Raw genomic sequence first — 26,165 nt, 5'->3', positions numbered from 1 at the left:
AGCCTTGGCTACTGACAACTGGTTAAACTAATTAAATCATGTGCCACCATTTAAAGTGTGAAACTGAAGCTGGGTGGCAGTATAAGAGGGCTGGACATGGTACCAAATGCAAACTGAAAGAAAACCAACCAACTACAGTCTTCTGGAGGCTTAGACAATGAAATGTTAGCAGCTTCTCTTTGCTCCTGGTATCCAATGAATACATTAAAGCTTCTTTACGGGAAAGCTGGTGGTCTGGGAGCAACCTACAGCTCTCGCTGGATTTCTCAGATAACCTATTCAAATGAAGTGAGAACGCAACGGCTGAGCTAAACCAGGGGGTGGAAAAATTCGGTCCTGAAAAACAGTGGGAAAAGGTGAAATATTATATACTCAAATTTGGGCATTTCTTCCCCTCCAAGAGTCTGTTACTTCATTTTTAAATCTAAGAAGGAAAAAGTGTGGAAGAGTTATCTCTACTCTGTCCTCAAGGTCAGCCTAAGGGAGTGAGCCACACACTTCCTACTGATCCGTGGCCTGATGCACACGAATCCATGACGGACCGCAGGCTGACTCACAGAGTAAATCCACCCCGAACCGATGCTGAGCCACATGCTCAAAGATGGACTTCAGGATGGGCAGCAGAGCCACCGTGGTGTAGTTTATATTCTGAGAGACGCCTTTAATCTGCGTTCTGGAATGGGTAAACTTGCCGAGCTTCAGGTTTTCTGAAGTCTTCTCTAAGTCTTCGGCCGCATTTTCAAAGAATGCTCGTAACCCGGCCTTCACCAGCTCTGAGCCTGACTTCATGACTGTCCTGTAAGCAAACAGTGTTCAAAACCAGAAGCGTAATCTGAATCTTTGGCCAACCCCCTTCTTGAGACTGGTGGCTTGCGGTGCAACCCGGGCAGACATTTGACACCCCACCCACCTGGAAGACGCCCAGTCAGGAGAAATGGAGAGAGTGGTTATTAGCATCCAAAAAGAAACTGGGATCCACAAGCCCAAAGGGCGGGGGGCGGGGCCAGCAACCGGAAGGCATGCTTGATTTGAGGGAATGACTGCTCAACTCTTAGGAAATGGCAGGACGACTTAGAAAGAAACTGATATTGGTCACCTGCAATCTATATAATATTGCAGCTGGCTACATTCTTCTGCAAATATCTAATTAAAAGGAGCGCGAGGGGAGCTTTTCTTGCAGCTCCACATGGGCTCAGCAACTTTCGTAAGGACTAGTTAGAAATATTAGCTCTCCTGTGATGTAGGACCTCTTAGAGAGAGAGAACAGAGAATTAAATCAACTGAAGCTTAGATTTCTATCAGTTTTCAGGGATGTTCTAGCTTGGAGAAGGGGAGTGGAGAAGAGCCAGCCCCTTTTAAAACAGACAGCTTAATCAGACCACCGAAAAAAACATGTGGGAATGGAGATTAGCTATGGGTACCTGAGGCTTTCCCTTAAAACTATTTTATAAAACTTAGAACTGGAACAAAGCCTACAAGTCATCTGTTCTTTTCCATATTTCTACATCTTATTCACAAGATTATGACAGGCTTGCTATCTTTTTATGCTTTTTTATCTACAGCATTTTCATGCTTTATCTACAGATGCTTTTTATCTACAGCATCTTCATGATAATCATCCAGCCAATCAGAAAAATAAAAACAAGGAAAGAAAGTCAGTGAGGCTTGCTGTAAGTATTTATGAACCATCCTCCTCAGGTTTTCTCAGGAATCACTACGAAAAAAAAAATGCAGGTCGGTACGTTTAAGAAAGAGGACTCTCTCTTAAGGCATTTTGCATGCTTTTGGGAATAAAGATTCCTCGTCCCAGTTGCATCCCTGGGATGCTTTGGTCTGGGCGTGAAAATGTTGTGCTGTCGTAATATCTCCACAACATGTTTGTTTCTCTCCGACACTTGAAAATCCCCTTTAACTACCCTTAACTTTAAAAAAAAAAAATTCTTAGTTTGTAGAGGATTTTCATCATCTGGCCACTCTTTTAGGTTGGTGCCTCTCTTCTGCGTTGGGTTTTGGGATGTGTGTTCTCTTCTCAACTTTGACAAGGGCCCGGCTTAATGAGTGTGTTAAAGAAAACTCCCTGTCAGTTATTTGCACTGCTTCTCTTTTTTATCTCATCAAATAATTTATGTTTATACTACCAGAATATATATACACAGACACACACACACACACATACACATATATGTATGTATGTGAAAGAAAAGGAAGACTTCCTTTCTTGTTCAGCCATCTTTCCCATCAGACCCTCAGGTCATGGGCTTGAGTCTATCTTTGTCTTTGATCTTCTGGTAATCACATCCCCTCCTTGGCCATTTTGAATTCAGAGTGCTATGGGTCCCCTCTCCCAGGATTCTTACGGCATTGCCACCCATCACGCAGTTCTTCCTTTTTCTTTTTTTGTGGAGAATTAGATACGAAGTGGTACTTTGCCACGTTACATATTTTATCTTCTGAAAGATGAACTTCTCAGTAAGAGAAGACAAGAATTGATCAAATGCTCAGCTTTCGGTACCTGCCATGACGGTGGCTCTCCGTCATATGAGCTGAGAAACAGAGTGTGCTAACGTCATGGTGGGATCCACCTTTTCCCCATCTTCCCTTTTCTCCCCAGCTCCCGTATAATGGTGACACATCTCCGCTTCAGTACAATAATAAGCAAGGAGAGAGGATCAGAGAGGGAGTCCTGAGAAACTACTGGAACATTCTGGGCACACTTACCTTGTGTCAAGTGTCTGAGCTAAGATGTGAAGACAGCTCACCATTGTAGTAGAATCGTTCCCTAAAATCAAAAGTATCACCTGTGACTCCCCAAAGCATTCAGCCTGTTATTTAAACACAATCTTCTCAATAAGCATAAACAGCCCAGCCTTATTAACCACCAACACACCAAGTGCCAGGCCTCCGTTCGGGGCCAAAGCATTTATCTCTGGTCTGACGCATCGCTTTATGATGGAAGTTAGAGGCAGGGCTTAAAGCATTCATTGGTGTGGAAAATTTGAGCTGTTCAAGGGGGGAGAGAGGGGTTTATCATACTTCAGACCAACTTTCTATGGCAAATTTAGGTGACACCTTAGTCCTAAGGCTCAGCTTGTCTGCAGCAGCCACAGATGAAGGCAAAACACAAGTTCAGGATAATTACAGAGGGTGAAGCCTTTAGCAATACTTCTCTTACCAAAGAGGGAAATCCTATGTCGAACAAGAGCAGCGAGTTTGCAGAACAGGCTGAAGCAGAAAAGAATGAAAGTCAGAAAGGGACAGAGATTCAAGGAAGACTCATTTGTCAAGGAAGACCCCTTGGCCCCTGTGCAGTAAAACAAAGTGCCTAGTACAGCACTCCAGGAAGATGCACTGTGTTCCCCTCAAAGGATCCTCTGGACCACACTAGGACAACATGTGGTTCCCACTGTCTTGCTGGAGAATCACGAGAGGTACCTTGCAGGCAGAAAACAATCCTTCTGCAGCAAGTACCATGTTTTGCAATGAGCCACCTGTTGCAAACCACCTCTTGCTACAGCGTACTATATGTTGAAAGGTTCATCTGTAGGACATTCATGGATAAATGAGGATTCTGGAAGGAAGCATGATTTTTCCATTACTGCAGTGGATTGCAAGCCCTTTTTGTAGCCTTCACTCGGGGGAACAGGGTGTGAGGCCTTAGTTGGAGGTGTGCAAGATGGTGGGATTGGAAGAAAGTTAAAGGTTCAGGTGTGGGCAATACTGTGCTGAACCAGAAACATTTCAAGAAATGGCTTTTCTCTGACATCTCCATTAGCCTATAGGTCTGACTGGGTTGCTGTCTTATCGGTGTCTTTGAAGCTAGGAAATCCCATCTGCTACGCTTTTGTGTTTTTTGACCCTATTCCATGCTTTCACCCATACTGTCTACCATGGAACCCCTAGGAGTCCAGTTGTGTCTCACTGTTTAACTTTCCACAGTGTCTAATAGAGGGCTTTGTGCAGTTAGCAAAGAGCCCATGGATGTTTCCAAACACACTCCTGATAGCCCCTGTCTAGGGGCACTATGGCCGTCATTTGACCTGTCTTGCTGAAGTTCTTGGGAGGAGATTCCTCAGAACGCTGACATTACTTGACATTGGCACAGCTAGGTAAGAACTTAGCAATCCCTTCAGAAAGCAGTCCTTCCTGGTGGAACAGAAAGAGGGGAAGTAAAATAAAATCACCTGGTACAGGCCATGGGATGCCAAGGTGAGACCTAGCTGAAGTCCTTCCCAAGATCTTCTTTAGAAGTCATGGGCGTCTTGCCCCACACAGGGCAAAAACCTTTAGGGGACAGCTCAAATAGAGAAGAAATCCATCCAAGTGTTGGTGGGGATGAAAACTTGTTCACCTCTAAATGGTTTTCAATGAATACCCTGAGCCTTTCTGGGCTGTCTACTGGACACCACAGCCAAAGTCTCTGCTGCTTAGTTATTTGTTTTTGCAGTGGAAATAAGTTGGAAACACTGGCCTAGAGCTTAAGAGAGCTCAGAGTAAGTTAACAGAAATTTGGCAGCCAGCGAGTGTGAAATTAAATATGAACTGCTGCTTCTTTTCTCTTCCCCGGATGTTTGGTTTTTTTCAGAGTTATGTATCTGATGAAAACTCATGGAGTTGGCGGAGATCCTGGAGGAATATGAGTTTCTGTGGCTCTGCCAGGACTAGCTGGGCTGTCGTGGTGAAGCGACCTCATCCCGCTCTGTGTTTTAGCTTTCTCGTCTGTAGTCAGCGACTAATCACGTGACCCTTTTAGTCTGTGGAATTAGGGGCTGATAAACTGTTATTTCTGGCAAAATGCTTCAAAATGAACCCACTCTGTATAAATACAAACTAACATTTTTCTAACTAAAGCAGATCCTTGGGTTGTTTGATCCTAATATAAACGTGGCTCCCCTTGCTGTCAGAAGTGCTTTCTCAGGTATGTCAAGGCCGGGGTCTGAAATTTCCAAAGGCCCTTTTTTGTTGCCTGTGGGACCCACGATTCAAGCAGAAGCACTGTCCTTCACCCAGAGTTATGAGGGGCCAGAGTCCCCAGGCGCCTCTCTCTCATCTCAGAATTTGAAGGTGATAAATTAAAGAGATCCCAGGGGAGAGATTCCGGAAAGCACTGGTAAATTGCATCAGATGCAGAAGAGGTGGGGTATGGGTGAAGGCTGGGAACAAAAGGGGTCTGGAAATGTGAGCACGTTCAGTGCCGATATGGCCACTTCTATGGGAGGGCGGCGGGCACACTGATGGATCTGAAAGCTATTTGCAAGACCTATCAGCGAGCTCCAGCTTGTATTCCAGCTGTGACAAATGGTGCCTGGCTGAACAAATGTTACATTTCCATGAATTAATACCCTAAGAAAAACAGATGAAGAGAACAGACACACCTGCCCTCTGTTGGCTTATCTGAGTATCTCACTTAGCTCTTCATTTCCTTAACTTCTTACAAAAAAACACCGGTGTGTCATGAAAATATCTAGGAAATCTTGGGTCAGTAAGTGATTCTAAGTGTATCTCATTTTGACATCATGCGCTCCTCCCTGCTTAACAAATATTAATGTCAGAAGTAATTACAGTGTAGAGAAAATGGCACTCGATCTGGATGGAGAGGGCTATGCTTTCATTCTTGCCCTAACTTACTACCCGGGTCACTTTAGGCACTGGAGTGAACCTGCCCAAACCTCAGTTTCCTCATCTGCAAAATGGAGCTCACAACACACAGGTGGTTCCTGGAATTTAAAGCATTGTGGTGTTTCACAATGATATTTCCACAGGTGGGCAATAACTTGTGCATATCAAAAATCGAGCTCACTGCTGAGCCATGCTGTGCTTGATAAATGTTAGCTAAATCCTAAGGTTGAATATCCTCCCAAAGATGGTCATATTCAATGGCTGGGCCCTTATAAAATATAAAGTACACTGTTCACCATCAGTGGATGCCAGGGAAAGGGCTGATAGACTGCCTTTATTGCAGTCCTTAACTCTTTGCCGTCCCTTGTCATTCGTAAATCAAATACAGAGAACCTGAGGCATAGTGGTATCCACTTGTAGCCTGATCATGAAGCACCTGCTTTGTTCTCAGCTCTGCTGAGGCATCCACGTGCCATGCCTAGTGGAATGAGAAGGGAAGCTGGTGCTTTTGATGAAAATTTGTTTCCTGTTAGGAATTTAAATTGAATTATGTCACTCTAGATTTCAAATCTCAGATCATCCACACCAAGACTTGTAAGATCTGATTCCTTAAAAAAAATTTAAGCTTAAAAAGCCTGAGAAGAATGAGAAGGAAAACAGTATTAATCCGTTTCTTCTCAACGCTGTGTGTTTGCTTTTCCCAAGCTTCAGAATTACCTTCTCCTTTTTCTAAATGTTACTTCAGGATAGAAGCTGACCTGAGTATGTAAGTTTCCCCCAAGCCCTACTGATACCCCCAAACAGTGCACCTCTCTCGGTTGCCAAAATAATATACAGATAAGTGTGAATAAAGTCACTTTCAAAACCAAGATGATAACCAAAACCTCTTGAGCTACCAATCATCAGGCCACAGTTCATTTCTCCAAAAGATTCACCACTGAAGCCCCAGGGGTCTGGGGTTTTACATAAATCACGTGAGCACCGCGACCTTCTCTTCTGTAGACTCACCTGGCCACCATTTCTTTCTCCTTATGAGAGGCATACCCGCTGCTGCTAAGGGGCTTCAGAGGGGACGAGAGGAAGTAGAGGCGGTGATTGGTAAAGTACTGGTCAACCAGTGGGAGAAGAACCTGAAAGATCCACCAGAGATGAACTTCTAGGAGGCTGGCCAAAGCCCTTCCTCTGGTTCCTTTGAAAAAGTTCATCCTTAATGAGCAAAAAGACTCTGAACACAAAAAGACTCTGGTCCTGGAATTTCTAGGAAACTCTACCTTGTGAATCCCAGTTTCCAAAACATTTTTTTTCTTCTATGCCTGTAACCAGAGGCCTTAGAAATACGTGAAGGGATAGGGCAGGACACTGACTAAGGGACCAAACAAATGCACATCCTGAATCAACATTTTCAGGGGCGTCCTGTAGGACATCTGCACTCAGATGTGGCTTCTTGGGCATGGCACCCAACAGAATATTTAAGGCATGGCCCAGCACTACTGGACTTGACCATCCTGTCTCTGCTTCTCAGAGCATGGCTACCCCAAAGTCTCACTTGTATTTAGTCCTCTGAGTAGGGTTATGTGGCTGAGACAGCTCACTGGCACCCAAATTCGTTCTTCCCTTCTTTCTCTTAGCAGTAGAAATCCCCGTGTTTTATCTGGGCATGGGGTCACCCAGTTAAAGCATGCATTACACACCTCCCTTGCAGCTAGCTGAGGCTGAAATGAGTAAGTTCTAGCCACTTAATAAAACAACTTTTATTAAACTTTAGAACTTTAATAAAACAACAGCTTGCCCTCCGCTCTCCTTCCCCCCTTTCTCACAGATGTGGTACAAGTGAGTCTGGACCACTGTCAGGGACCACATCTTAGGAGATGAGAGAGCATCAAGAGAGGAAGAACCCGAGTCCCTGGGTGATGGCGTAGAGCACAGCAGGCTGCTTACCTCCTCGGACCACCCACCTGCCTCAGGACCTTTCCACAACAGAGAAACACACGTCCATCTCATCAAAGTCATTACTGGAGTTTTGGATATCTTTGTTGGATCTGCTTAACTTGTACCCTAAATTGTACAGATCCCAAGAAGAAGGTAATCCGGTTAAATGCAGAGAGTCACTTACTTTGGCAAAGAATTTGATCTCCTGGTCATGGGGAGACTTTTCAGTTTTCCCACTGCTGACAATGGTTTCTACAAAGACAAAAGTGACACAAAGTTGGCCAGAGCTAAAGAAAACAAAAACAAAAAGAGTCACAGCATTAAAGAAACAAAGCAGCTTTTCGTCATGAAAAGGCCATTTGATTTTATAAAATATCTAATATTTTACAAAGTACTTTATAATTGTGAGGGTTGGTTATTTCTTGTGTCAATTGTCTAGGGTTTCACTACTCTTTACTGATAAGAAGGCAGCTTCAGAGAGGTTGAGTCATATGCTCACAGGCATAAAACAAAACGATGGAAAACTTAGAGGAGGATGAGTTATGTGAAAAATGACAAATGATTCAATCAAACCCAGAAGGGAAACCAAAGACAAAACTGGTTTTTTAAAAGTGTGTGTGTGTGTGTGTGGGAAATCTCAGCCACTGTGTCCTTCCCTAAGCCATATGTTTCAAAGAATCATGAACAGCTACAGTATGAAAGCATCGCTCTTCATAAAAGGAATATCTAATTCCTTTTGGTATTACGAGAAGCACACATTTTTCTGATATTTCACAATGATACTTACCCAAATGGACAATAAACTCTTGAGCAGAATCAACATATTTCAGGATCTTCTTCAAAAACTTATAGGCAAACCTCTTTTCCATGGAGGAGGCATCCAGCCCCATATCCTTGATACCTCTAGATTGGAAATGGGTAAACCCCAGGGAGTAACAGAGATAACAATGTGACTTTGGTGCACAAGCAATTTCCTCCATGTCAACTCTGCTTTCCAAATGTTGATGGCTATTCTGGCTTAGTGACCTGACTCATCATTTGACTCATTTCCCCTTGCACTTGAAACCTGCCTCTGTGAGCATGCAACACCTGAGCTACAATAATTTCTGAAAAGATTTTTCAGAAAGATCTTTGTCATTCATTCAACAAATACTGAGCTGGGGATAAATCAGAGATGCAAACAAGAATCCCTGCGCTCATGGAACTTATGTGCTTGCTATAAACAGGTACAAATGCTACATAAAACGAAATATAAATTATCTGGGGACTTCCTTGGTGGTGCAGTGGTTAAGAATCTGCCTGCCAATGCAGGGGAAACAGGTTCAAGCCCTGGTCCGGGAAGATCCCACATGCCGTGGAGCAACTAAGCCCACGAGCCACAACTACTGAAGCCCGTGTGCCTAGACTAGCCCGTGCTCTGCGACAAGAGAAGCCATGGCAATGAGAAGCCTGCGCACCGCAACGAAGAGTAGCCCCTGCTCGCCACAACTGGAGAAAGGCTGCGCGCAGCAACGAAGACCCCACGCAGCCAAAAATAAAATAAATAATAAAATAAATAAATTAAAAAAAATTATCTGGAATGCTGTAAGTTAATAAGTTTTGTGAAAAAAAGAAAAACTAAAGCAAGATGAAAGGGCCCAAGAGTACCTGAAATGGGGTTGAGCAGACTGTCGTGTTAAATCAGTGCTGGGCTTGAAGGAGCTGAGCCATAGAGACATGAGGGGAGAGAGCTTTCCAGGCATAGGGAGCGGGGGTGCAAAGGTCCTGAGTGGGCACATGCATGCTGAGTTGAGGCCAGTGTGGAGGGATGGAAGTGAGTAGGCAGTCAGAGGGGCGTGGGGTGGGCAGTGGAGGCAACCGTCAGGGTGCTGTGGGCCGTCCTTAGCATTTTGCTTTTGCTTTGAGATGGGAAGCTATTGAAAGTTTTGAGTAGAGGAAACGACATGATATGACTCACATTGTGACAGAATTACTCTAGTTGCTAGGATTAAAATTGACCGAGGGCAAGGATTGAAACAGGGGGCCCAGGAAGGAAGCCCTTTCAGCAACGGCAGTAACAGCACGAAGGGTGAGAAGTGGTCAGATTCCAGGTATCTTAAGGGGAGAGCCATCAGGATTTCCTAAAGGATTGGGTGTGGGTTGAGGAAAAAAGAGAGGAGTCAAGGTTTTTGGCTTGGGCATCGGGAAGAACAGGCTGTCGTCAAGTGATGGGGAAGTTGAGGATGGAGCAGGTCTGAGGCATGGGTAGCGGGAACCTAGGGTTTCTCCTTGGTGACAGGGATGTTACCGCCTTATTGGTACATCCAAGTGCCCACCACGGGCTCTGGCTCAGGGTAAACCACTACAAGCGTATGTTTGCTGAATTCTGTGGTCTTTTTCCTTTCCCTCCCCTATTTCCTTGATTCCCTTCTTATAGCCAAGAGGAATTTTTCACTTCTGTGAGCAAGTTATTTATTGGCAAATCATAGTCTGCATGCATCTTGGTGTTAAGAACAGGATTAAAATGACGATGGGAGTCTCTCTTAAATGCTTTCCCAGAGGCTGTCTCCTGCTGCCTGACCTTTCCCACTCAACAATACAGCAAATAGGTTTTGTTACTTTTTCATATGAGCTACAACAGAAATATTTGCATAGATTTTTATTTAGGTTTCTGTCATTCAGTGGCAAAAATTCTGTAGGAAACTAAGAGAAGAAACAGCAGCTGGCTCAGCAGACATTTCTTTCAGGAGGAATGGCTTATCCAGGTGGGGACACTGCGTTGTTTTTCGTTCTACAAAAGACGCCGCAAGCACAGCCCATCACCGACACCTGACCAGCGGGGGAAAACAGGTTCTACCTTTAAGACTTAAGCAGCCCAGACCAGCCTCACCTAAAACATTTGTCTAGATGATTCTGACAAACATAAGTTTGAGAGAAAGTCTTAGGAAATCATGATTCATTCAGTCTCTCCAGTGGAGTTGCCATCTTTGTTCAAAGGTTGTTGATGTCACTCATCTTCCCTATTGTTGTTATGGCATTTCATTAAGTATCACATAAAACAAAAAAACACAAGTGTGAAGAGAACTGGTGATCCTGTGAGAACTAAGCTGCATATTTTGCAAAGACCTGCGATTGTAAGTTTCCAAAACCAGCGTTTCTGAATTAGGTGTGAGACAACCGTAAAAGATAGGGAGGAAATTGAAAAAAAAAAAAAAACCTAGAATACTGCATTTACATTGTTTTGTATGTACCTTAATTCTCTTAACTGTACCTTAACTGCTCTTTAGCCCAATTTCAAGAGCTTTGAGGATGCATTATGGATGTGGTTTATAATTCCAATCAATAAAACAACCAACAAAGATGAGATCTGGGGGCCTATGGTACAAGATTTGTGAATGAATGCATGTGTGTTTGTTTTAATTAAAATTAAATGTTTAAGGTACAGATGTATAATTTGTCACGATTCTTTGCTGTAACTGACTTTTAGAAATTGATATCGACCGGTCTTATTTATGTCGGAAGAGAGGGCTTCATGCTCCAGAAAAAACATCTATTCATTTCAAAAGACTCAACCGCTATCCTTACTCTGATCTGCTTTGCAGGCAGGTGATCAAATATCTAGAGCACGAGAGACCACACAAGCCTGCCCCTGGCCCGCTAACGTCACCTGGAAGACGACTTACCTAGAAACCACAATGCCGTTCACTTGGAGGAACTTGAACAGGTCCTGGGCCTTCTCCCGGTCCCTGAACTTTTCCTTGGCAGTCAAGGTGTCATACGGTACCAAAAGAGGGTGACTGCCGCCACCTGGGGTCAGGAAAGTGAGAGATGACAAAATAGGTGGCTCTTCCTTTGCACTTCTGGGAAAACACACCTGCCCCCCAGCTCACCTTCTGTGGGAGATGCTGTGAATCTAGCTCACCTTTGCTCTCCAGCTCCAGCTTCTTCTTCTTGGCCCAGATATTGTGATAGTTCTCAGCTATCACCTCCACCATCCCCTGTGTCCCACCAGGGAGACGACAGTCAGAGAGAAAGCAAGCAAGAAAAATGGGTTCATATCTGCCCCGCTATTGCAGGCAGCCTCGGGAACAGAGCACCACCAAACGCTAATGGCACATTGCTGAGTGTCTCCCATCATTAATTAGGCTTTGCTTATGCACCCCATTAGTTTTATATCTTCCCATACACACAGAAAACAATTTCTAATTCTGTCCTTTTCTGGTAACTTATTATCTTGGCAGTTTGATGCATTTCTGAGAAACACACATTTCCATTGGAAACTGCATTCTGGTGGTACTTCATTTGTCACAGGAGTGAAGTATTCTACTCCTGACCTGAGATAGGGAGCTGGGAGTGGGGGGTCAAGCAAAACTCTAGGATCCCCGAAAACCTTTAGCTTTGCAAACTAAAAATAATCACATGTTGGAGAAAACTGCTGCACATAAGATTTCTCAAATAGAATGCATCTTTATAAGGTTCATAAAATAGTGACCCGGAATGAAGGGTGTACTCTGGAAAGAAACTTCCTTTAAGGTCCAAAGCGTTGGTCTGATGGACTCTCTGAGGAGTAACGGCCTCAGGCTGGGGCCGGTCACGGTCACTGACATGTGCACAGGGGAGGAATGGGGGTGAGGAAGCTTAAGCCTTTAATTTCATCCTCTTGGGTGTAAGTCCCTAAATCCTACAATGATGACTTGTCTGTACCACCAAGGGCAACTCAAGTGAATCCACCACGGGATATGCGATTGTCCTCAAGGTTGGGGGGCCCGGTGTGAGCAGTCCAGCACCCCAACCCAGGGGCCACCTCGTCCATTTTCTCCTAGTTATTTCTCCTGGCTGTTATAAGTTCTGTTTTGGGTTTTTGTACAGTAATTTGCTGTTCGATCTTCCTTCTATTGAGTCATGACCTGCTATGACGTCTCTGGAAGAAGCGCAAAGCCTCACCTTCTCAGACTGTTGGTTAATTCTGCTGAGACTGTGTCAGATGAGTGGCCTCTGCTCGTTGTGGCCCTCTCTAATTTTGATATTTCAGTGGTGATATGTTTTAGGCATTCTTCCCCCTCGCCCCTTTCTAGAACACTCTTTGGAGGGTAATATGTCCTGCACTTGAGGGGTTTTAGAAAGTCCGTTACGCTGTTCTGAAAGTATCAACACTGACCTGGAGCTCTCTGGACAGCACAACATTGGAGAGATCCAGGGGAGCAGGGCTGTAGCTGTTGCCCTAGGAAAGCAAAGGCAGAATCACTGGGTTTCCCGTTACTTGCCTTATTCTCACCAGCATCCCTGACTTCAGTGGCCAAAGATATGTCCCGAAAGATTCCCAGGGCTCATTGGTGGTGGGCCTCATCTCTGATACTCTGGGGATAGCTCTCCCAGATTCTCCATGGGTTCTCTTGGCCTAGTGTTGGCCTCTGGGCGTGATGGTCATACCTGGCTGGCCTGGGACACGCTTCGAAGCTTCTCATTTTCCCGCTGTTGAAATAGGGCTTCTCCCTCTTTGGTCCTCTCTACCGTCCAGCCCACAGCCAGCATGGTTTTCAGGGACTCTCTGGCAGGCCAGCGATAAATTTCCTTCTCCTGGAAGAACATTGGAGCAGAAGAGCTGTGCAGGGCACGCCCCAGCACTGTGGCTGGCTTGTCTCCCGGAAGAGAGGTCCTCCCACAGTGGAGGGGAGCTAAGCGGCTCCAGCTTCCTCTCACTGGGTCAGAATACCCTCTGCAGCATCCCATCTGAAACACGTCATCCGTCTTTCTGAGGTTTTTAAGTATAGGACCCCACAGTCTCCTGCTTTTAGAGGGAGTGTGCCAGACATATCCACAGTTTGTGGAGAAAGCAGAGCGAGAACAGGAGAATGACTTCTTCCCTCCCCCCACCCCCCAGCGCTGCCACCTCTGCCTCCTCTGTGCCCCGCCCACTGCACAAGAGTCGCCAGCCCTGGACCCACCCCTTTCTCTCCAGAGTGACTTCTGTCCTCTGGTAGGTATTTAAGATGGGACACGTCAAAATGCATTTGCACAAAGCTCTCCTCCAAGCATGGGAAATAGACTTTCTTAGATATAGAATTCTCTTTCGAGCCACGCACAATTTTATAACTGGTCAATACGCACATAAAGATACATATGTCATCCTTTACCTGTGACACTAGGTCTAAAGCCTGCAAGGAACTCTTACTGATCGCAAGATAGGAATTCAGAGTTGAGTTGAACCAAATCTCATAACTTAAAAAACACAAAAACAAACCAAGAGACCTGTCCACCTTTCCCTGGGGACTCTCTTCTCTATTCTTTTTATCCGTCATGATTGGAAGTCCTTTCTATCTGAATGTTCTCCAACAATGCAAGTCCCCCCGCCCCCTGCAACAATCTAACAGAAGCCCTTCCTAGTTCAGTTACAAGTGAAACACAAATGCATTTTGGCCCAGCCTCTAAGTGCTGATTGGTGCTTTTCTCTCCAATGGGCTTTCAGAACCAAACAGCAGAATGGGAGGCTGGGTTCTCAGAAACCAGTCTTGAGGCTGTGGCCCATGGGCCAGCTCCTGAGGAGTCTGCCTAGTCCTGGAAAGTCTCTAAGGAACTGGGTGGTGAATGTGCCCTCGACTCCTCTGCCATCTGATATAATTCCCAGGGGAGGGAAATTAGCATGGCCTGGTCCTTACCTTCTCTGTTAATGTCTTGAAAGGCCTGATCAATGGATGGGTCTTCACATTTTCATCCAGGGAAATTCCATATTTCCATCCATTCTGACTCTGTAGAAATGTTCTCAGTTCAAATATCCTTGGCACCCAGAGAGCCCTGCTATGTGACCCATATCCCAGCTTCAATTTTCACTGAACAAATAAAATAATGGAATGTGACAGAGCTTGGAAATTTCCTTCCCAAATGTCTAATTGATCCTTTAGGGCCGTCAGGCTCTCTGCTCCCTGAATTTTGAACCCTGCTCCTTTATTTCTTCTCATTTTAGTTGCTGTCCCCTCCACTTACTCGCTTGTGTTTCAGGCCCACTACAGACAGAAGTATGCTTCAAAAGACCTGAGAACAATGCTTTTCAGAACAATGTGTCACAATCACAGGCAAGGACAGATGTCAAGGCTGAATGCTTGTGAGTATTGGACCTACTGGCCACGGCATGAAGGAGGCTGCTTTGGTTTGCACCCCTTGCCCGCCAATCCCAGAGCAAAGCTCTAGCAAGGCATGTTTCTAGAATCATAGAGGTTTAAGAATTTCAAAAGTCATGCAACAAACATTGGTGGAATGCCTATGACAGTAGGTGCCAAACTCTGTCCCAGGGACGGTGGATACAGAGATAAATAAGGCTCTGTTTTCCATAACCTCACAGCCCAAAGACTTCCGGTTGCTCTTTCTCAGCCTCTGCCAATGTCCCCTTGTTAATGTGGCTGTTTCTCAAGTTTCTGTCCCTTCTCAAGGAACACTGTCCCTGCGGGATATAATCTAGGCCCATGGTCCCTAAATGGATTAATCCCAAATCAGCATTTTTAGCCCAGATCTCTCTCCTAACTTCCATACCTATTTAAGCTCTGCTTGGATGGCCATAGGTACCTCTCAACAGGTCTGAAACAGCACCTGGAATTTCACTTCTCTAAATGGCTCTTCCTCTCAGGTTCCCTGTATCACTGTGAACAGCACCAGCTTACATTCACTTTTCAAGCCGGAAATGTGGGGCTCTTCCTTCTCTGCACTCTCTCATGTGTGTTCAACCTCCCAGACCTATTGGTCTGCCCCTCCTTCACTTTCCTGCCAGTGCTTTAGCTCAGGCCACCATCAGCTGTCACCTGGATTACTGCAACGGCTTCCTATGCGGCCTCCCTGTCTCCAGTCTTGCTGTCTCTCACGGATTCCATTTTCTATACCACTGTCAAGTGGTTTTTATAAAATACCCTGCTCAGGGCACTCTGCTGCTTTAAAAATTTCTGATTCCCAGCTGCCATCATGGTAAAAATCCAAATTCTTTCTGGCTTCTACTGCTGCAGCAAAGATCTTGTTGGCCCTCTAGGCTCATGTCCTGCCCTTCTTCCCCTGCCCTACTCCGTGACCCCAATGTGTCGAACCAAGCTCCCCTAAAGCCACCACACTCTTTTGCTTCTCAGGGTCTGCACCCACTGCTTCCATGGCCTGCAGTGCACTTGCTCCCCTGTGCCTGAACAATGGCCCCTCATTCATCACACCCTGTAGGTGTCAGCAGCTCGAGGAAGCATTCCCGGACCCTCCCTATTGGGTTGGGGTCTCTTCCTGTGTGCTCTCACCCCGTGCTCATGCCCATCACAGCACGGCACAACCTGTTTAACGGCTGCTTTACTTGGTTTCTCCCACCGATTGTGGGGTCCTTGAGGGCAGGGGAAAATACTCTTTTCCTGTCAGATTATCAATGCCCACCTGGCAAGGGTGAGCAAACTTGAAGCTTCCAGGCTAGCGGATGAGAGAGATTCATCAAATACCACGCCAGTAAATGCATAGTTGGTAACTGGTATATATAAATGTATAACTGTTGCAAATCCAACTATATAAGACCGCTATAAAAATACTGGGAAGGAAAAGAGCAAGGTGCTAAGAGGGCCTGTATCTGAGAAATCTGGGAAAGAGGCGTCCTAGGAATTCACACTTGGACAGATTTTGAAAGAGGAACTGGTGAATGGTGTTTTCACACGTGTGAGTGCAGATGGGTACCTGGCTCAGACAAGGGGCAGATTCAGGCATATGCAGAATGTGTGTGTGTGTGTGTGCGTGTGTGTGCGTGTGTGAGAGAGAGAGGGAGAGGGAGAGGGAGAGAGAGAGAGAGAGAGAGAGAGAGAGAGAGAGAGAGAGAAAGAGGGAGGGAGGGAGGGAGGGAGGGAGGGAGGGAGGGAGAGAGAACGAGCCTAAATGAAGGGGATATGGCTGGAGGGCAGAGGGTGAAGGGAGAGATGAGGCTAGAGATGGTAGCAGAGACCAGATTAAGCAGTGCCTATCAGGCCATATTAAGGATTTTAACGTTGACATGAAAAGGGTTGGAAGTTATTGAGGGATTTTAACAAGAAGGGGCTGGGTTGGAGAACATGACCCATTTGGGAGAATCTGACCAAATTTTCATACTGATACCACGACTTGCCTGTAGCGTGAAGTACGGACTGGAGAAAGTGCTCGTGGGCAGACTAGTTAGAAGGTTATCACATTGTCTGGGTGAAAGATGAGAGCAGCTTGGACGAAAACCACGGCAGGGGCGCAGAGAGAACCATTCACATTCAAAAGCGACAAGGAGGTAAAATGCACATGGCTTAGGGGTGGATTGGATATTGCGATGGATTCATGTGTTGTCATCGGCTGCTTTTGTGCTACACCAGCAGACATGAGTAGTTGCAGTGGAGACTGTCCGACCCACAAAGCCTAAAATGTTTACTCTCTGGCCCTTTACAGAAAAAGCATGCCAACCTCTGCTCTAGAATCATGAGTATTAGCCCATTCTACAGATACAACGATTGGAGTCATCATGAGCTCTCAACAGGGGTTCAGGAGAGAATCAGAGCAGAGGCTGAGCCAGGGCTTCAAGCGGTCCCTCATCCAGGGTGCATCCAGGCAGGTGGTTTCTCTGGCCTTGCTGTGGAGACAGGTCCACCGTTATGGGCTGTAAGCTGCAGCTGGGCAAAGGCCCAGCGCTTAACCGGCTGCCCACAGGACTCCGAGATGTCTTTGGCATTCCTCCCCGTGTGCCTGCCAGCATTAAAGGGCTGACAGAGCAATTAAACTTATTAGCAGCCTGACCTCGTGTGGCGAAGAATTTTAAACACCAGCTGGACAGGCTTACTAATAAGGGAGAGTCTGGAAGTTCCAGCACTGCCCACCACAGGAAGCCGTGTGTCCTCCCTAGAATAAAATTCAGCTTGCTGGCACAATGCAAAGGGTAAAGCTCTCCATTCAATTTTCCCTTTTTCCGACACTACGTTCAAAGGAAACATTTAATAAAAGCCTCCGGCCCCACGTTAAGCCTTTATGCCAAACACAGGCAAGCATGTGCTTGGGCGCCGACTCCAGGAAATGCAAGGTGAAGACAGACATTAACACTCCCAGAAGCGATCGTTTTCTTGAGAGACACAAAAAGCCGCAACAGCAACTGCCCCCGCCCATTTCTCCGATCTCCACCAACCCTGGGAAACTGCTGCTCAGAAATAATGAATGCCGTTGGCATGGCGAGTCTGTTGCTTAGGCAGGTCAGGCAGACTTCCAGGATTGGACCCTTTCGTGTTCTTGGGCTGCTGTTTTTTTTCCCCTGACAATTATGGGTTGGGTGATGATCCCTACCTTATCACAGGCCCATTTATCATGCGAGTGCTCAGCATACTTGGTGACGATGTATTCCAATTTTTCAGGCAAGGAGAAACTGTGAAATGAGGGGAAAAATAAAATTACAACCTCCCCAAGCACTTCAGTCACATGTGCCGAAAAGATGGCCAGAGCTAACAATCAGCCATCAGAAGTTGCATGTGATCAACCAGCTAACCCCAGATTTGAAGGTGGACCCCAGATGCAGTGACCTTCCTGAGCTCAAAGCATATCCAGGTCTAGGTCGCAGACACACCCATGGCTAATCAGAGGGCGTCTCTGCAGCAGCCTCTGCTTCACAGGTGGCCTCCCTCCAGCTGCTCTGGGTTCCCTTGGCTCCTAAGAACCACTTTGGCTCCCGGGCCACACCTGTCCGGGTTAGACCGTGAGAATCCCTTCATCCAAAGACACTGTCCTGCCATCTCACAACTCCGATCTGCGGATGGCAAAAGTGGGTAGCTACAGGACCAAATGATACAAAATCGTGCTTGTCTACCTTTTGGGGTTTGGTGATTCATGTTTAAATACTAAAATCATGGCAACCCAGTAGGCACACCTGTCAGTTCCGTCAGCCCTGCAGCTTTTGCCCCTTCTGTTGGCGATACGCCTCCACTTCGCGTTAAGGAATAAGTCTTCCTGACTTGCGTGCAGGCTTATGTGAACTGTCTCTGAGGACTGGCTCTGACGAGGCCAGTCAGACTCACTCTTCCTGGAATTTGAATCTTTTGTTTTTTTTTTTGGCTGCACTGCACGGCTTGTAGGATCTCAGTTCCCCGACCAGGGATTGAACCTGGGCCACAGCAGTGAAAGCACTGAATCCTAACCACTAGACCACCAGGGAACTTGGAATGTGAATCCCTAGTTGAGTGAGACCAGGACACCAAACTCTTCAGGGTGACTCATCCAATGTGGACACCTGGAGAATGTCCATCTGGTCACTCGGCCTTAGTTCCTGCCCTTGCTGAGGCCTGGCCAGTCAGCCTTTCACTAGGTTTTAATAATGCCCCCACATCCTTGCAATAAGGCCCTTTCCTATTTAAGTTTTGGTCACAGTCCCCATTACTCATATTACTCAAAGAGCCATACTGACGTCAGAGGTCTATTTGAAGAAATCAGAACTCTCCAAAAAACACCGGGGCTTCCCTGGTGGCGCAGTGGTTGAGAGTCCGCCCGCCGATGCACGGGACACGGGTTCGTGCCCCGGTCCGGGAAGATCCCACATGCCGTGGAGCGGCTGGGCCCGTGAGCCATGGCCGCTGAGCCTGCGTGTCCGGAGCCTGTGCTCCGCAACGGGAGAGGCCACAGCAGGGAGAGGCCCGCGTTCCGCAAAAAAAAAAACAACAACAAAAAACACCGAATGAGTCATCATTAGCACACCATTGCTTGAGTACCGCATTGTCTCATAATGTTTATAAAAGCGTCCAAGTGATCACACCTTTTGTCCTCCTTCAGCACACTTACGTTTTCATAGGGCCAAGTTCTCCAAATCAATACCTGCCTTCCCTTTGGCCTTAGCTTGAAGGCTCACCTCACCCCTTACCTCTTCCTCACAGCAGGTTCAATTCGGTTTCCCATTATCCGCTCAGCTCAAGGCTCTGCCGATGGAATATGTATTTACTTTTCCCAACGATGAATTTTATATGTTATCACAAGCTGACAGCTCCGGGGAAGGGCTGAGGCTATGGCTCTCATCTGAGAACTACTGCCATAAAACGTAAGTCCAAGGGGCTCACAGAGGGTGCCTCCTTTTCCCTGCTCATTCTACAGCAGTTTTGGAGCTTTTTGTTGAAACTGCAGCTGGAGATGAAGCCTGTATGCCCCACGACCCATAATCATAATTGGAGCCGTACCGCCAAAGGCAAAATTGAGCAGATCTTGTCTAATACTTTGTCCGTGGCCTAATCATCAACAGTGAGGAATGCTGGAGCATCAGGGGGAGAAATGAAAAAGCGCTATTGTAGAGTTTTTCCAAAGATCCAGCATCCGTTGGCAAAGAGCAGGTCCAATCGCTCAAATAAGGACCCCATGTTGTTCTGCCCTCACACCCTGAAGTCCTGCTGGAGCTCAGCTGAGTGTTTTTTTATGGAGATGTTTTGATGTATGATGTTATTAGTACTGTACAGGCCTAATTCACAAAGTGCAAAGATTTTGTCAAAAAACTCATTAATAAATTAATTGCATCATTTGTCAGGGTTCTTGCAGTGCCTCAGGTGACATATGTGGAGAGCATCCACCTCTTATAATAAATAACCCAACCCCACCCTCCAAAAAAAAAAAAAAGCCCAGAATATAATAATACAGCATATAATCAGATATGGATGGATTAATCTTTCAGGAGTTGAGGACAAAATCTAACACCTAATGTGACTTGTAGTGTCAAGGGACATGATGAACCATGTTGGCAGGAGGGAAGGAAGGGAAGCTTAAACTTCTGGCTACCTTCTGAAAGAGAAACAATGGCCACGGGGCAAAATCTAGGACCAGCTTAGAGATGATTCTGGACTCACTTCATGGTGTTGATAGGCTTGGGGTCAAAGTTGCCATCTGCATCCACTGAGATCTGTTTCTCCAATGTGGCTGAGATTCTGGTATCTAAATAGTCTGGTGGCAAGGCCCCAGCTACAGCACTGAGACAGGGCAGGGCCATTCGGAAAAGATCTGGGTCATACCTCTGTGAGGAAAGAAAAAGACCACGTTAGCACACACACCAAAACCATAGCCCACCAGGCAGAACCACTCACCGATTAGCTGGGAAGAAAAAAAAAAACACGTGCATTTGCCCAGGTTAACCAAAATGGGGAACATGTAAAGCCTGTAATCCATTCTGGTGGAAACTGAGGTATCCTTGTCACAGTAGAGTGACAATCTGTAAAGCCTTCAAGTCACCGTTTGCGGTAGGTTGAGAAACCTTAAATCAAGGTTTAAATCAATATCTCCTAACTAGTTAATTGCAGGAATATCTAAAGGTTAAAGTGGTTCTCACTAGGCCAACAGAGTCTACAAACTTGTCGGCCATAGATGGTTATAGAAAGTGACCCACCCTGTGCCTAGAGAGGGCACAGCAGCTTTTCTGGCTCCCTCGGTAGCTGATGCGGGTCATATGCTGACACGATCGACAGGCTGCTCTGTATCACAGACATTCTCTCCTGAACCCGGCCAGGAAGGAATCTCAGTTAAAACATGTCAGGTGAGGGACAACCTTTGATCTGCTTGTACTAGACCAAAGGAAGACAGGAGGGAAGATCACGTAAGTGTAGGTAAACACCAGACTGCAGCTGTACACCTGCTCCAGGCTTCTGTACGAAAACCCGAAAAACTTCTCATTTTCTACCTTTAAAGCTGGTGACCTGTCTACGGCCATACCACCCTGAATGTTCCCGATCTTGTCTAAAGCTGGTGACGTCACAAATCTAAATCTGGGGTAAGGGAAGGGGAGGCAGGTGTGAGGCTGCCTACATACAGGTCGGGGCTGTAATCCAATCAGACTGCACAGGAAGGCTTGGGATTCAGAGGCCTGTGTCCCCCCTCAAGCTCCTTCGCCTCAGTGGCTGGGAAGCACCTCGCCTGAATGGCGTAAGGTCTCCTGGGAATCCCACGTCCCCGCATCGGGGCAGACGCTAGGACTTCTCTAGGCTTGAACTTGGTGAAGGCCAGCTAACCGGGGCCACACAACATAGCAGGGAAGGAATGGGGGCGGGGTAAGTCATTAATACTGGAACCAGGAAATATTTCTGTGATTCACGCTGGAAGTTGCCCTTCCATATATTCGCTTGGTGAGTCTGGCAAGTCATCAGCTACTCTTTCTCTCACCTGTCAAATGAGGGTCGGGGTAGCTCCTACTTGAGAGAGTTGGGGTAGTGAACGTGATCTGCTGGTGAAGTGCTTGGCACAGTTCTGGGCACATGGTAGATAGAGGCTGACTAGGTATCAGCTCTTCTTACGTGCAGGTGGTTGTATCACCGAGGTTGGGCAACCCCCCCCCTTCTCTGTTCAGGAAGCACTGCCATTACCTTATGGGAAAGGGAGTCAAGAATCCCCCAGAAGATCTTCTCTGTCAGATGCAGCTCATCCTCCACAGCCAGACCGTAGCTCCCCCAGCCTGACGGCAGACAGTAATACTTCCAGCACTGTTCGTAGTGATTTGTCAGAAGCTGGGAGGTTGAGAACAGATGTGCGCCAGTGGGGTGGGGCAGAGATGATCCACAGGTATCAACAGCACACAGGGGGGAAGAAAACAGCACACACGCATCAGGAGAGTGAAACCAACAATGGAAACTGTTCGGTTATCTACAGAGTGGCCCCCAAACGCCGCTGGGAACGGTCTGCTCTTGTGCCTAATGAGCTCCAGCCTGAACGGAATCTACCTGATTAATTCTTGTGCCTCCTAACTTGTCCCTCGTATTTCCTGGAAAATGGAGAGGAACTGTTTCTACTCCTACTGAGAAAATGCTACCCTCCGGAAGTAGTCACCGTGTGCTGTTCCAGCCAGTCAGGGATGGGGAGAATTTCTTCTGAAATCTTTGCTTATAATAAATCTGGGAGATCCTGGTAATGCTGACATGGGGAGGGGAGGGTGGGGAGTAGGCTGTGGGTCTGCAGATTTTCTCAGCATTGATTACTGCCCCTGGCTTCCCTGCCTTTCACTTGAGCCTTCTGACGGTCCAGCCATGTTGCAGCAGTTCCCCACATGGCCAATAGAGGGCACACGTACACTGCCAATGGTCCCATCTCAGCCGGCGGGATCCACAGCCTCCAAGAAAAATCCCGCTGATCTAAGGGGTAAAGGTGAGCTTATGGAGTGCTATCGATGATGTTTCTTTGGGAGCCAGAATCCAGCTGACGGCACAGGTCTGCCAAGGAAGCAATGCCAGGTTGAACTGTAAAAACTGTTGTTTTTAGCTAAGGGATTTTTTGGGGGATGAAAACTGGGAGTGTTAGGGTTAGACAGAAGAATGAGCCCGTGGAGGACTGTGGAATTCTTGACAGCATACAAGCTGTCTTCTGCGTGGCGTGGAGAAAGAGGATGAATTAAAAGCTTCTGGGAATTCTGTTTATCCCAGTAAAATGCTTCTTGAAATCCTTGCTTGAACTAGTGATATTTCTGAAAAGAGGGAAAAGTTCTGTTGAAATCACTGGGCAGAATCTTCAGGTGTGGCTGGCCACTGCTGACCCTTTTGAATATGCTAATATGGCAGATGCCTCAGAGGTAAAAGATGAAAAACACTGCCCTCTGTGTGGGTGGCAGTCTGGTGTCCTTCTACCCAGGCCCGATGCTCCCTATACCAGCAACAAAATGTTGGTAATCTGTGGGAAAATCAGGAATCAGGTGGCAAAGAGAGGGCTCTGTGGCCTTACTTTTCATTAATAAAACAAGAGAAAAGAAGTAAAAAAAAAAAAAGTAAAAAAGAGGACCTGTTACAGAAGGAAAAAAAAAGCACAACACAGTATGGAATAGAAAAGGGACATTTTATTTTCTGTACCTAAATGAAGAATCACAGGGCCTTCAAAGATTTTTGAGATTAAGAACATCCTGAAAACCTAATTAGGGCAGGAAAGTACAAAATCCAAGTGCCCTCACTAACCTCTGGTAAATAACAAGTAATTGGTAGAAATTGATTAAGGAAAATTGGAGCAGTTAATGAATCTAGGAGAACTACTCTTTCCAACCTTGACACTCAAGAAGGGATTTGATTTTGGAGACTGTATTTAGTTAGCTATCAATTTAAAGGAGTAAAACCCATTTAAGATGTACTTTGCTCCCCCAGTTGTGAAGATCATGTTTTACAAGGCAAGTTTCCTGGGCCATAGACTGTTTTTTCTGTAACAATAGAGAGGTTTACCTTAAGAGGCATTTTGCAGTATTCACTGAGTTGCGGCACATCAAAAACTAGACGTCGCAGGAGTTGCTGTAACATGGAAGGCCTCAAGTGACTGCAGTATGAAATAAGAAAAACAAAAGGACAGAATGAAAAAAAAAATAGGAAGAGGGAATGAAAGGAATACTCAGCTATAACCATATATTAGAGCTAAGCTTCAAAACACTTAGCTCCTAAATCAAAAGATCATGGATAAACCACAGTCTACGATAAAACACTTTAAAAACGGAGTACAGTTAAAATGCAGAAAGAGGGAGTAGGGCTCATAGCTTGAGATCCCTACGGTTAAATTCCAATCACCATGTGACAAGATGTCCTAGGGTCTATGCACCCTCAAAATACAGCCACTGATTATGTGCAAAGAAGTCTATAACAGAAAGAAAGTGCAGGCGATTTTAGAGCCATTGCTACGAACTGACCATCCTCCCGAACTCTGCAAAGGAAGAAGTTAGAGGTGATCAGCTGCACGGGTGGAATCTGAGGCCACCTTCTGGTGTGATCTGAAGGGTGCTCTGAGTTACTACCTGATCCCTGATATTCTCATTATTGAAATCATTTCTTTGGGTTAAGGGTCTGTCCTCAAAAAACTCCTTTAAAAGGCAAATTGAGTAATTAGAGAACAATGTATCAAATTATCAAAGTGTTCATGGCTTTGGTATTTGGTGCAAGTAAATTCTGAGATAGAGAAAGGAGAGATAAGCAACGCTGATTTAGCCTATATTTTCAGATTGCCAAACCTTTCGAAACCCAGTGGAACCTCTGGATTCTTCCCAGTGAAAATACACACTTACACACAATTTGGCACGTAAGTTCAGCCCATGAGCCCCTTTCAGAGATGCCTAAGAGCCATGGAGGCAAAGTTAATAACTGATGTTGAATGTTAAAATGCCAGGAAAGAAAGCCTTGGAGGCATCTACAACAAGAAGGATGGACATGAATGGAGATGGACAACAGAGTTCATCTGTTTCACAACTTTTGGTAGAGCTGGCCTTGCGATAAAAAGCCCTGGAGTGAACAAGTCAGGCATAATACATAGCAAAAAAAAAAAAAAAAAAAAAAAAAGCTTGTCTCTAAATGTAGTGATTATAAGCATATAAAGTTCCTCATTTTTTTTACATCATTTACCCAATTAGCAATATCACCTTAGATTGACTAATGAATAAAATCAAGAAATAAAAAAATCTCTAACTTAATTCCTGACTTACTAAAAATAAATTAAAAATCTACGTAAGTGTCAGTTTGTCTGTGTTTCTAGAGCTCAGATGGTTAAGAGGAGAAGTGGGGAAGCTCCTAGGAGGACAGGAATAGGGCTGTGAGCTCTATTTTTGGTTTGATGTAAAATTCTAATTTCCCCAAGGTCTGATCTGATTCTTTTTTTTTTTTTTGCGATACGCGGGCCTCTCACTGTTGTGGCCTCTCCCGTTGCAGAGCACAGTCTCTGGACGCACAGGCCCAGCGGCCATGGCTCACGGGTCCAGCCGCTCCGCGGCATGTGGGATCCTCCCGGACCAGGGCACGAACCCGCGTCCCCTGCATCAGCAGGTGGACTCTGAACCACTGCGCCACCAGGGAAGCCCTGATCTGATTCTTTAAAAACATTTGTGCTAACATCAGTCTCACCATGACTTTTTTTTTTTTTTTTTTTAACTAGGAAACAGCTTATGCTGGGAGACGGGACTTTTGGTTTGGTTTCTAAGATACCTGCTGAGTTCAGATCTAGCAAAAGGTAGAACAAGATCTATGGCTGTGATTGATGTGGCTACCAGCCAATTACAGAATCGATGCTGATAGAAGACTTTCTTTCTGTGCAGACTCACTGTTTATTCCCTTGGCCACTACTCAGAAGGAAAGTAGGAGCCCATGTACACCAGTAACGGGCCCTCGTCCCTCCTTTTGAAGTGGCAGCATGGAAACCCTAGTCACCCTATTAATTCCTAGAGGCCTATAGTGTATTTACCAAGCTTTGGCTCTCTTCTAAGACCACCAGTATTCAAATGAGCTTAATTCTCTGCCAGTTCTAATAATATTGGAATGAATGAAGTGGTGTCAGAGTGTAGGGCCTGATTCTGGCAGAGGATCTCAGAGAGAAATCCCTTCTGTGGGGCCTGGGTGGAGGTCTCCCACCTTCCACTCCACACCCTAGGCAAACAGTACTGTGCATGACACAGTTTGGTCCCTAAAGTAGTTGAAGCCTGTAGGCCTTAGATGATAGAAAGGTAGCAGATAGAGGTTAATTTTAATAAAGCATTTAAAATGGAAGGACCATTGTTACACTTGAAATATAAATGTGAGATTGCCTTTTAACTTGATGTCCTAAAAGGACTGACCAATTCCTTTTTTCTAGGCAGCCCTGGCCCCTCACTGCGTAGTCATCTCTTGTGTGACTAGGAAACAACCCATTCAACAAGAATCAGGACCAGACCCAGCTGGCCGCTAAAGGGGGCACCTGCTGGT

General features: G+C 45.9%; 1 protein-coding gene across 1 annotated transcript in view; it reads right to left on the bottom strand.

Annotated features, from left to right (window-relative positions):
- The window catches only part of RYR3 (ryanodine receptor 3), a 373,779-nt gene that overhangs the window by 85,066 nt on the left and 262,548 nt on the right, over positions 1-26,165 (bottom strand). Inside the window, exons 52-66 of the mRNA XM_089906254.1 lie at positions 23,676-23,766; positions 21,846-21,986; positions 20,343-20,506; positions 17,815-17,893; positions 14,181-14,270; positions 12,955-13,101; positions 12,683-12,745; positions 11,447-11,522; positions 11,208-11,331; positions 8,333-8,448; positions 7,730-7,797; positions 6,625-6,746; positions 3,173-3,222; positions 2,719-2,779; positions 558-796 (exon numbers count right to left, since the gene is read on the bottom strand). Of these exons, the coding sequence (XP_089762380.1) occupies positions 558-796; positions 2,719-2,779; positions 3,173-3,222; positions 6,625-6,746; positions 7,730-7,797; positions 8,333-8,448; positions 11,208-11,331; positions 11,447-11,522; positions 12,683-12,745; positions 12,955-13,101; positions 14,181-14,270; positions 17,815-17,893; positions 20,343-20,506; positions 21,846-21,986; positions 23,676-23,766 (1,631 nt within the window). The remainder of the gene's footprint in view (positions 1-557; positions 797-2,718; positions 2,780-3,172; positions 3,223-6,624; positions 6,747-7,729; positions 7,798-8,332; positions 8,449-11,207; positions 11,332-11,446; positions 11,523-12,682; positions 12,746-12,954; positions 13,102-14,180; positions 14,271-17,814; positions 17,894-20,342; positions 20,507-21,845; positions 21,987-23,675; positions 23,767-26,165) is intronic.

This window comes from Delphinapterus leucas, chromosome 2, assembly GCF_059928025.1.
Source record: "Delphinapterus leucas isolate spDelLeu-1000000601 "Yukka" chromosome 2, BTC_Dleu_Yukka2, whole genome shotgun sequence".
Lineage (NCBI taxonomy): Eukaryota > Metazoa > Chordata > Mammalia > Artiodactyla > Monodontidae > Delphinapterus > Delphinapterus leucas.
The sequence above is the reverse complement of the archived record's forward strand: the minus strand, read 5'-3'. Positions and strand labels throughout refer to the sequence as shown.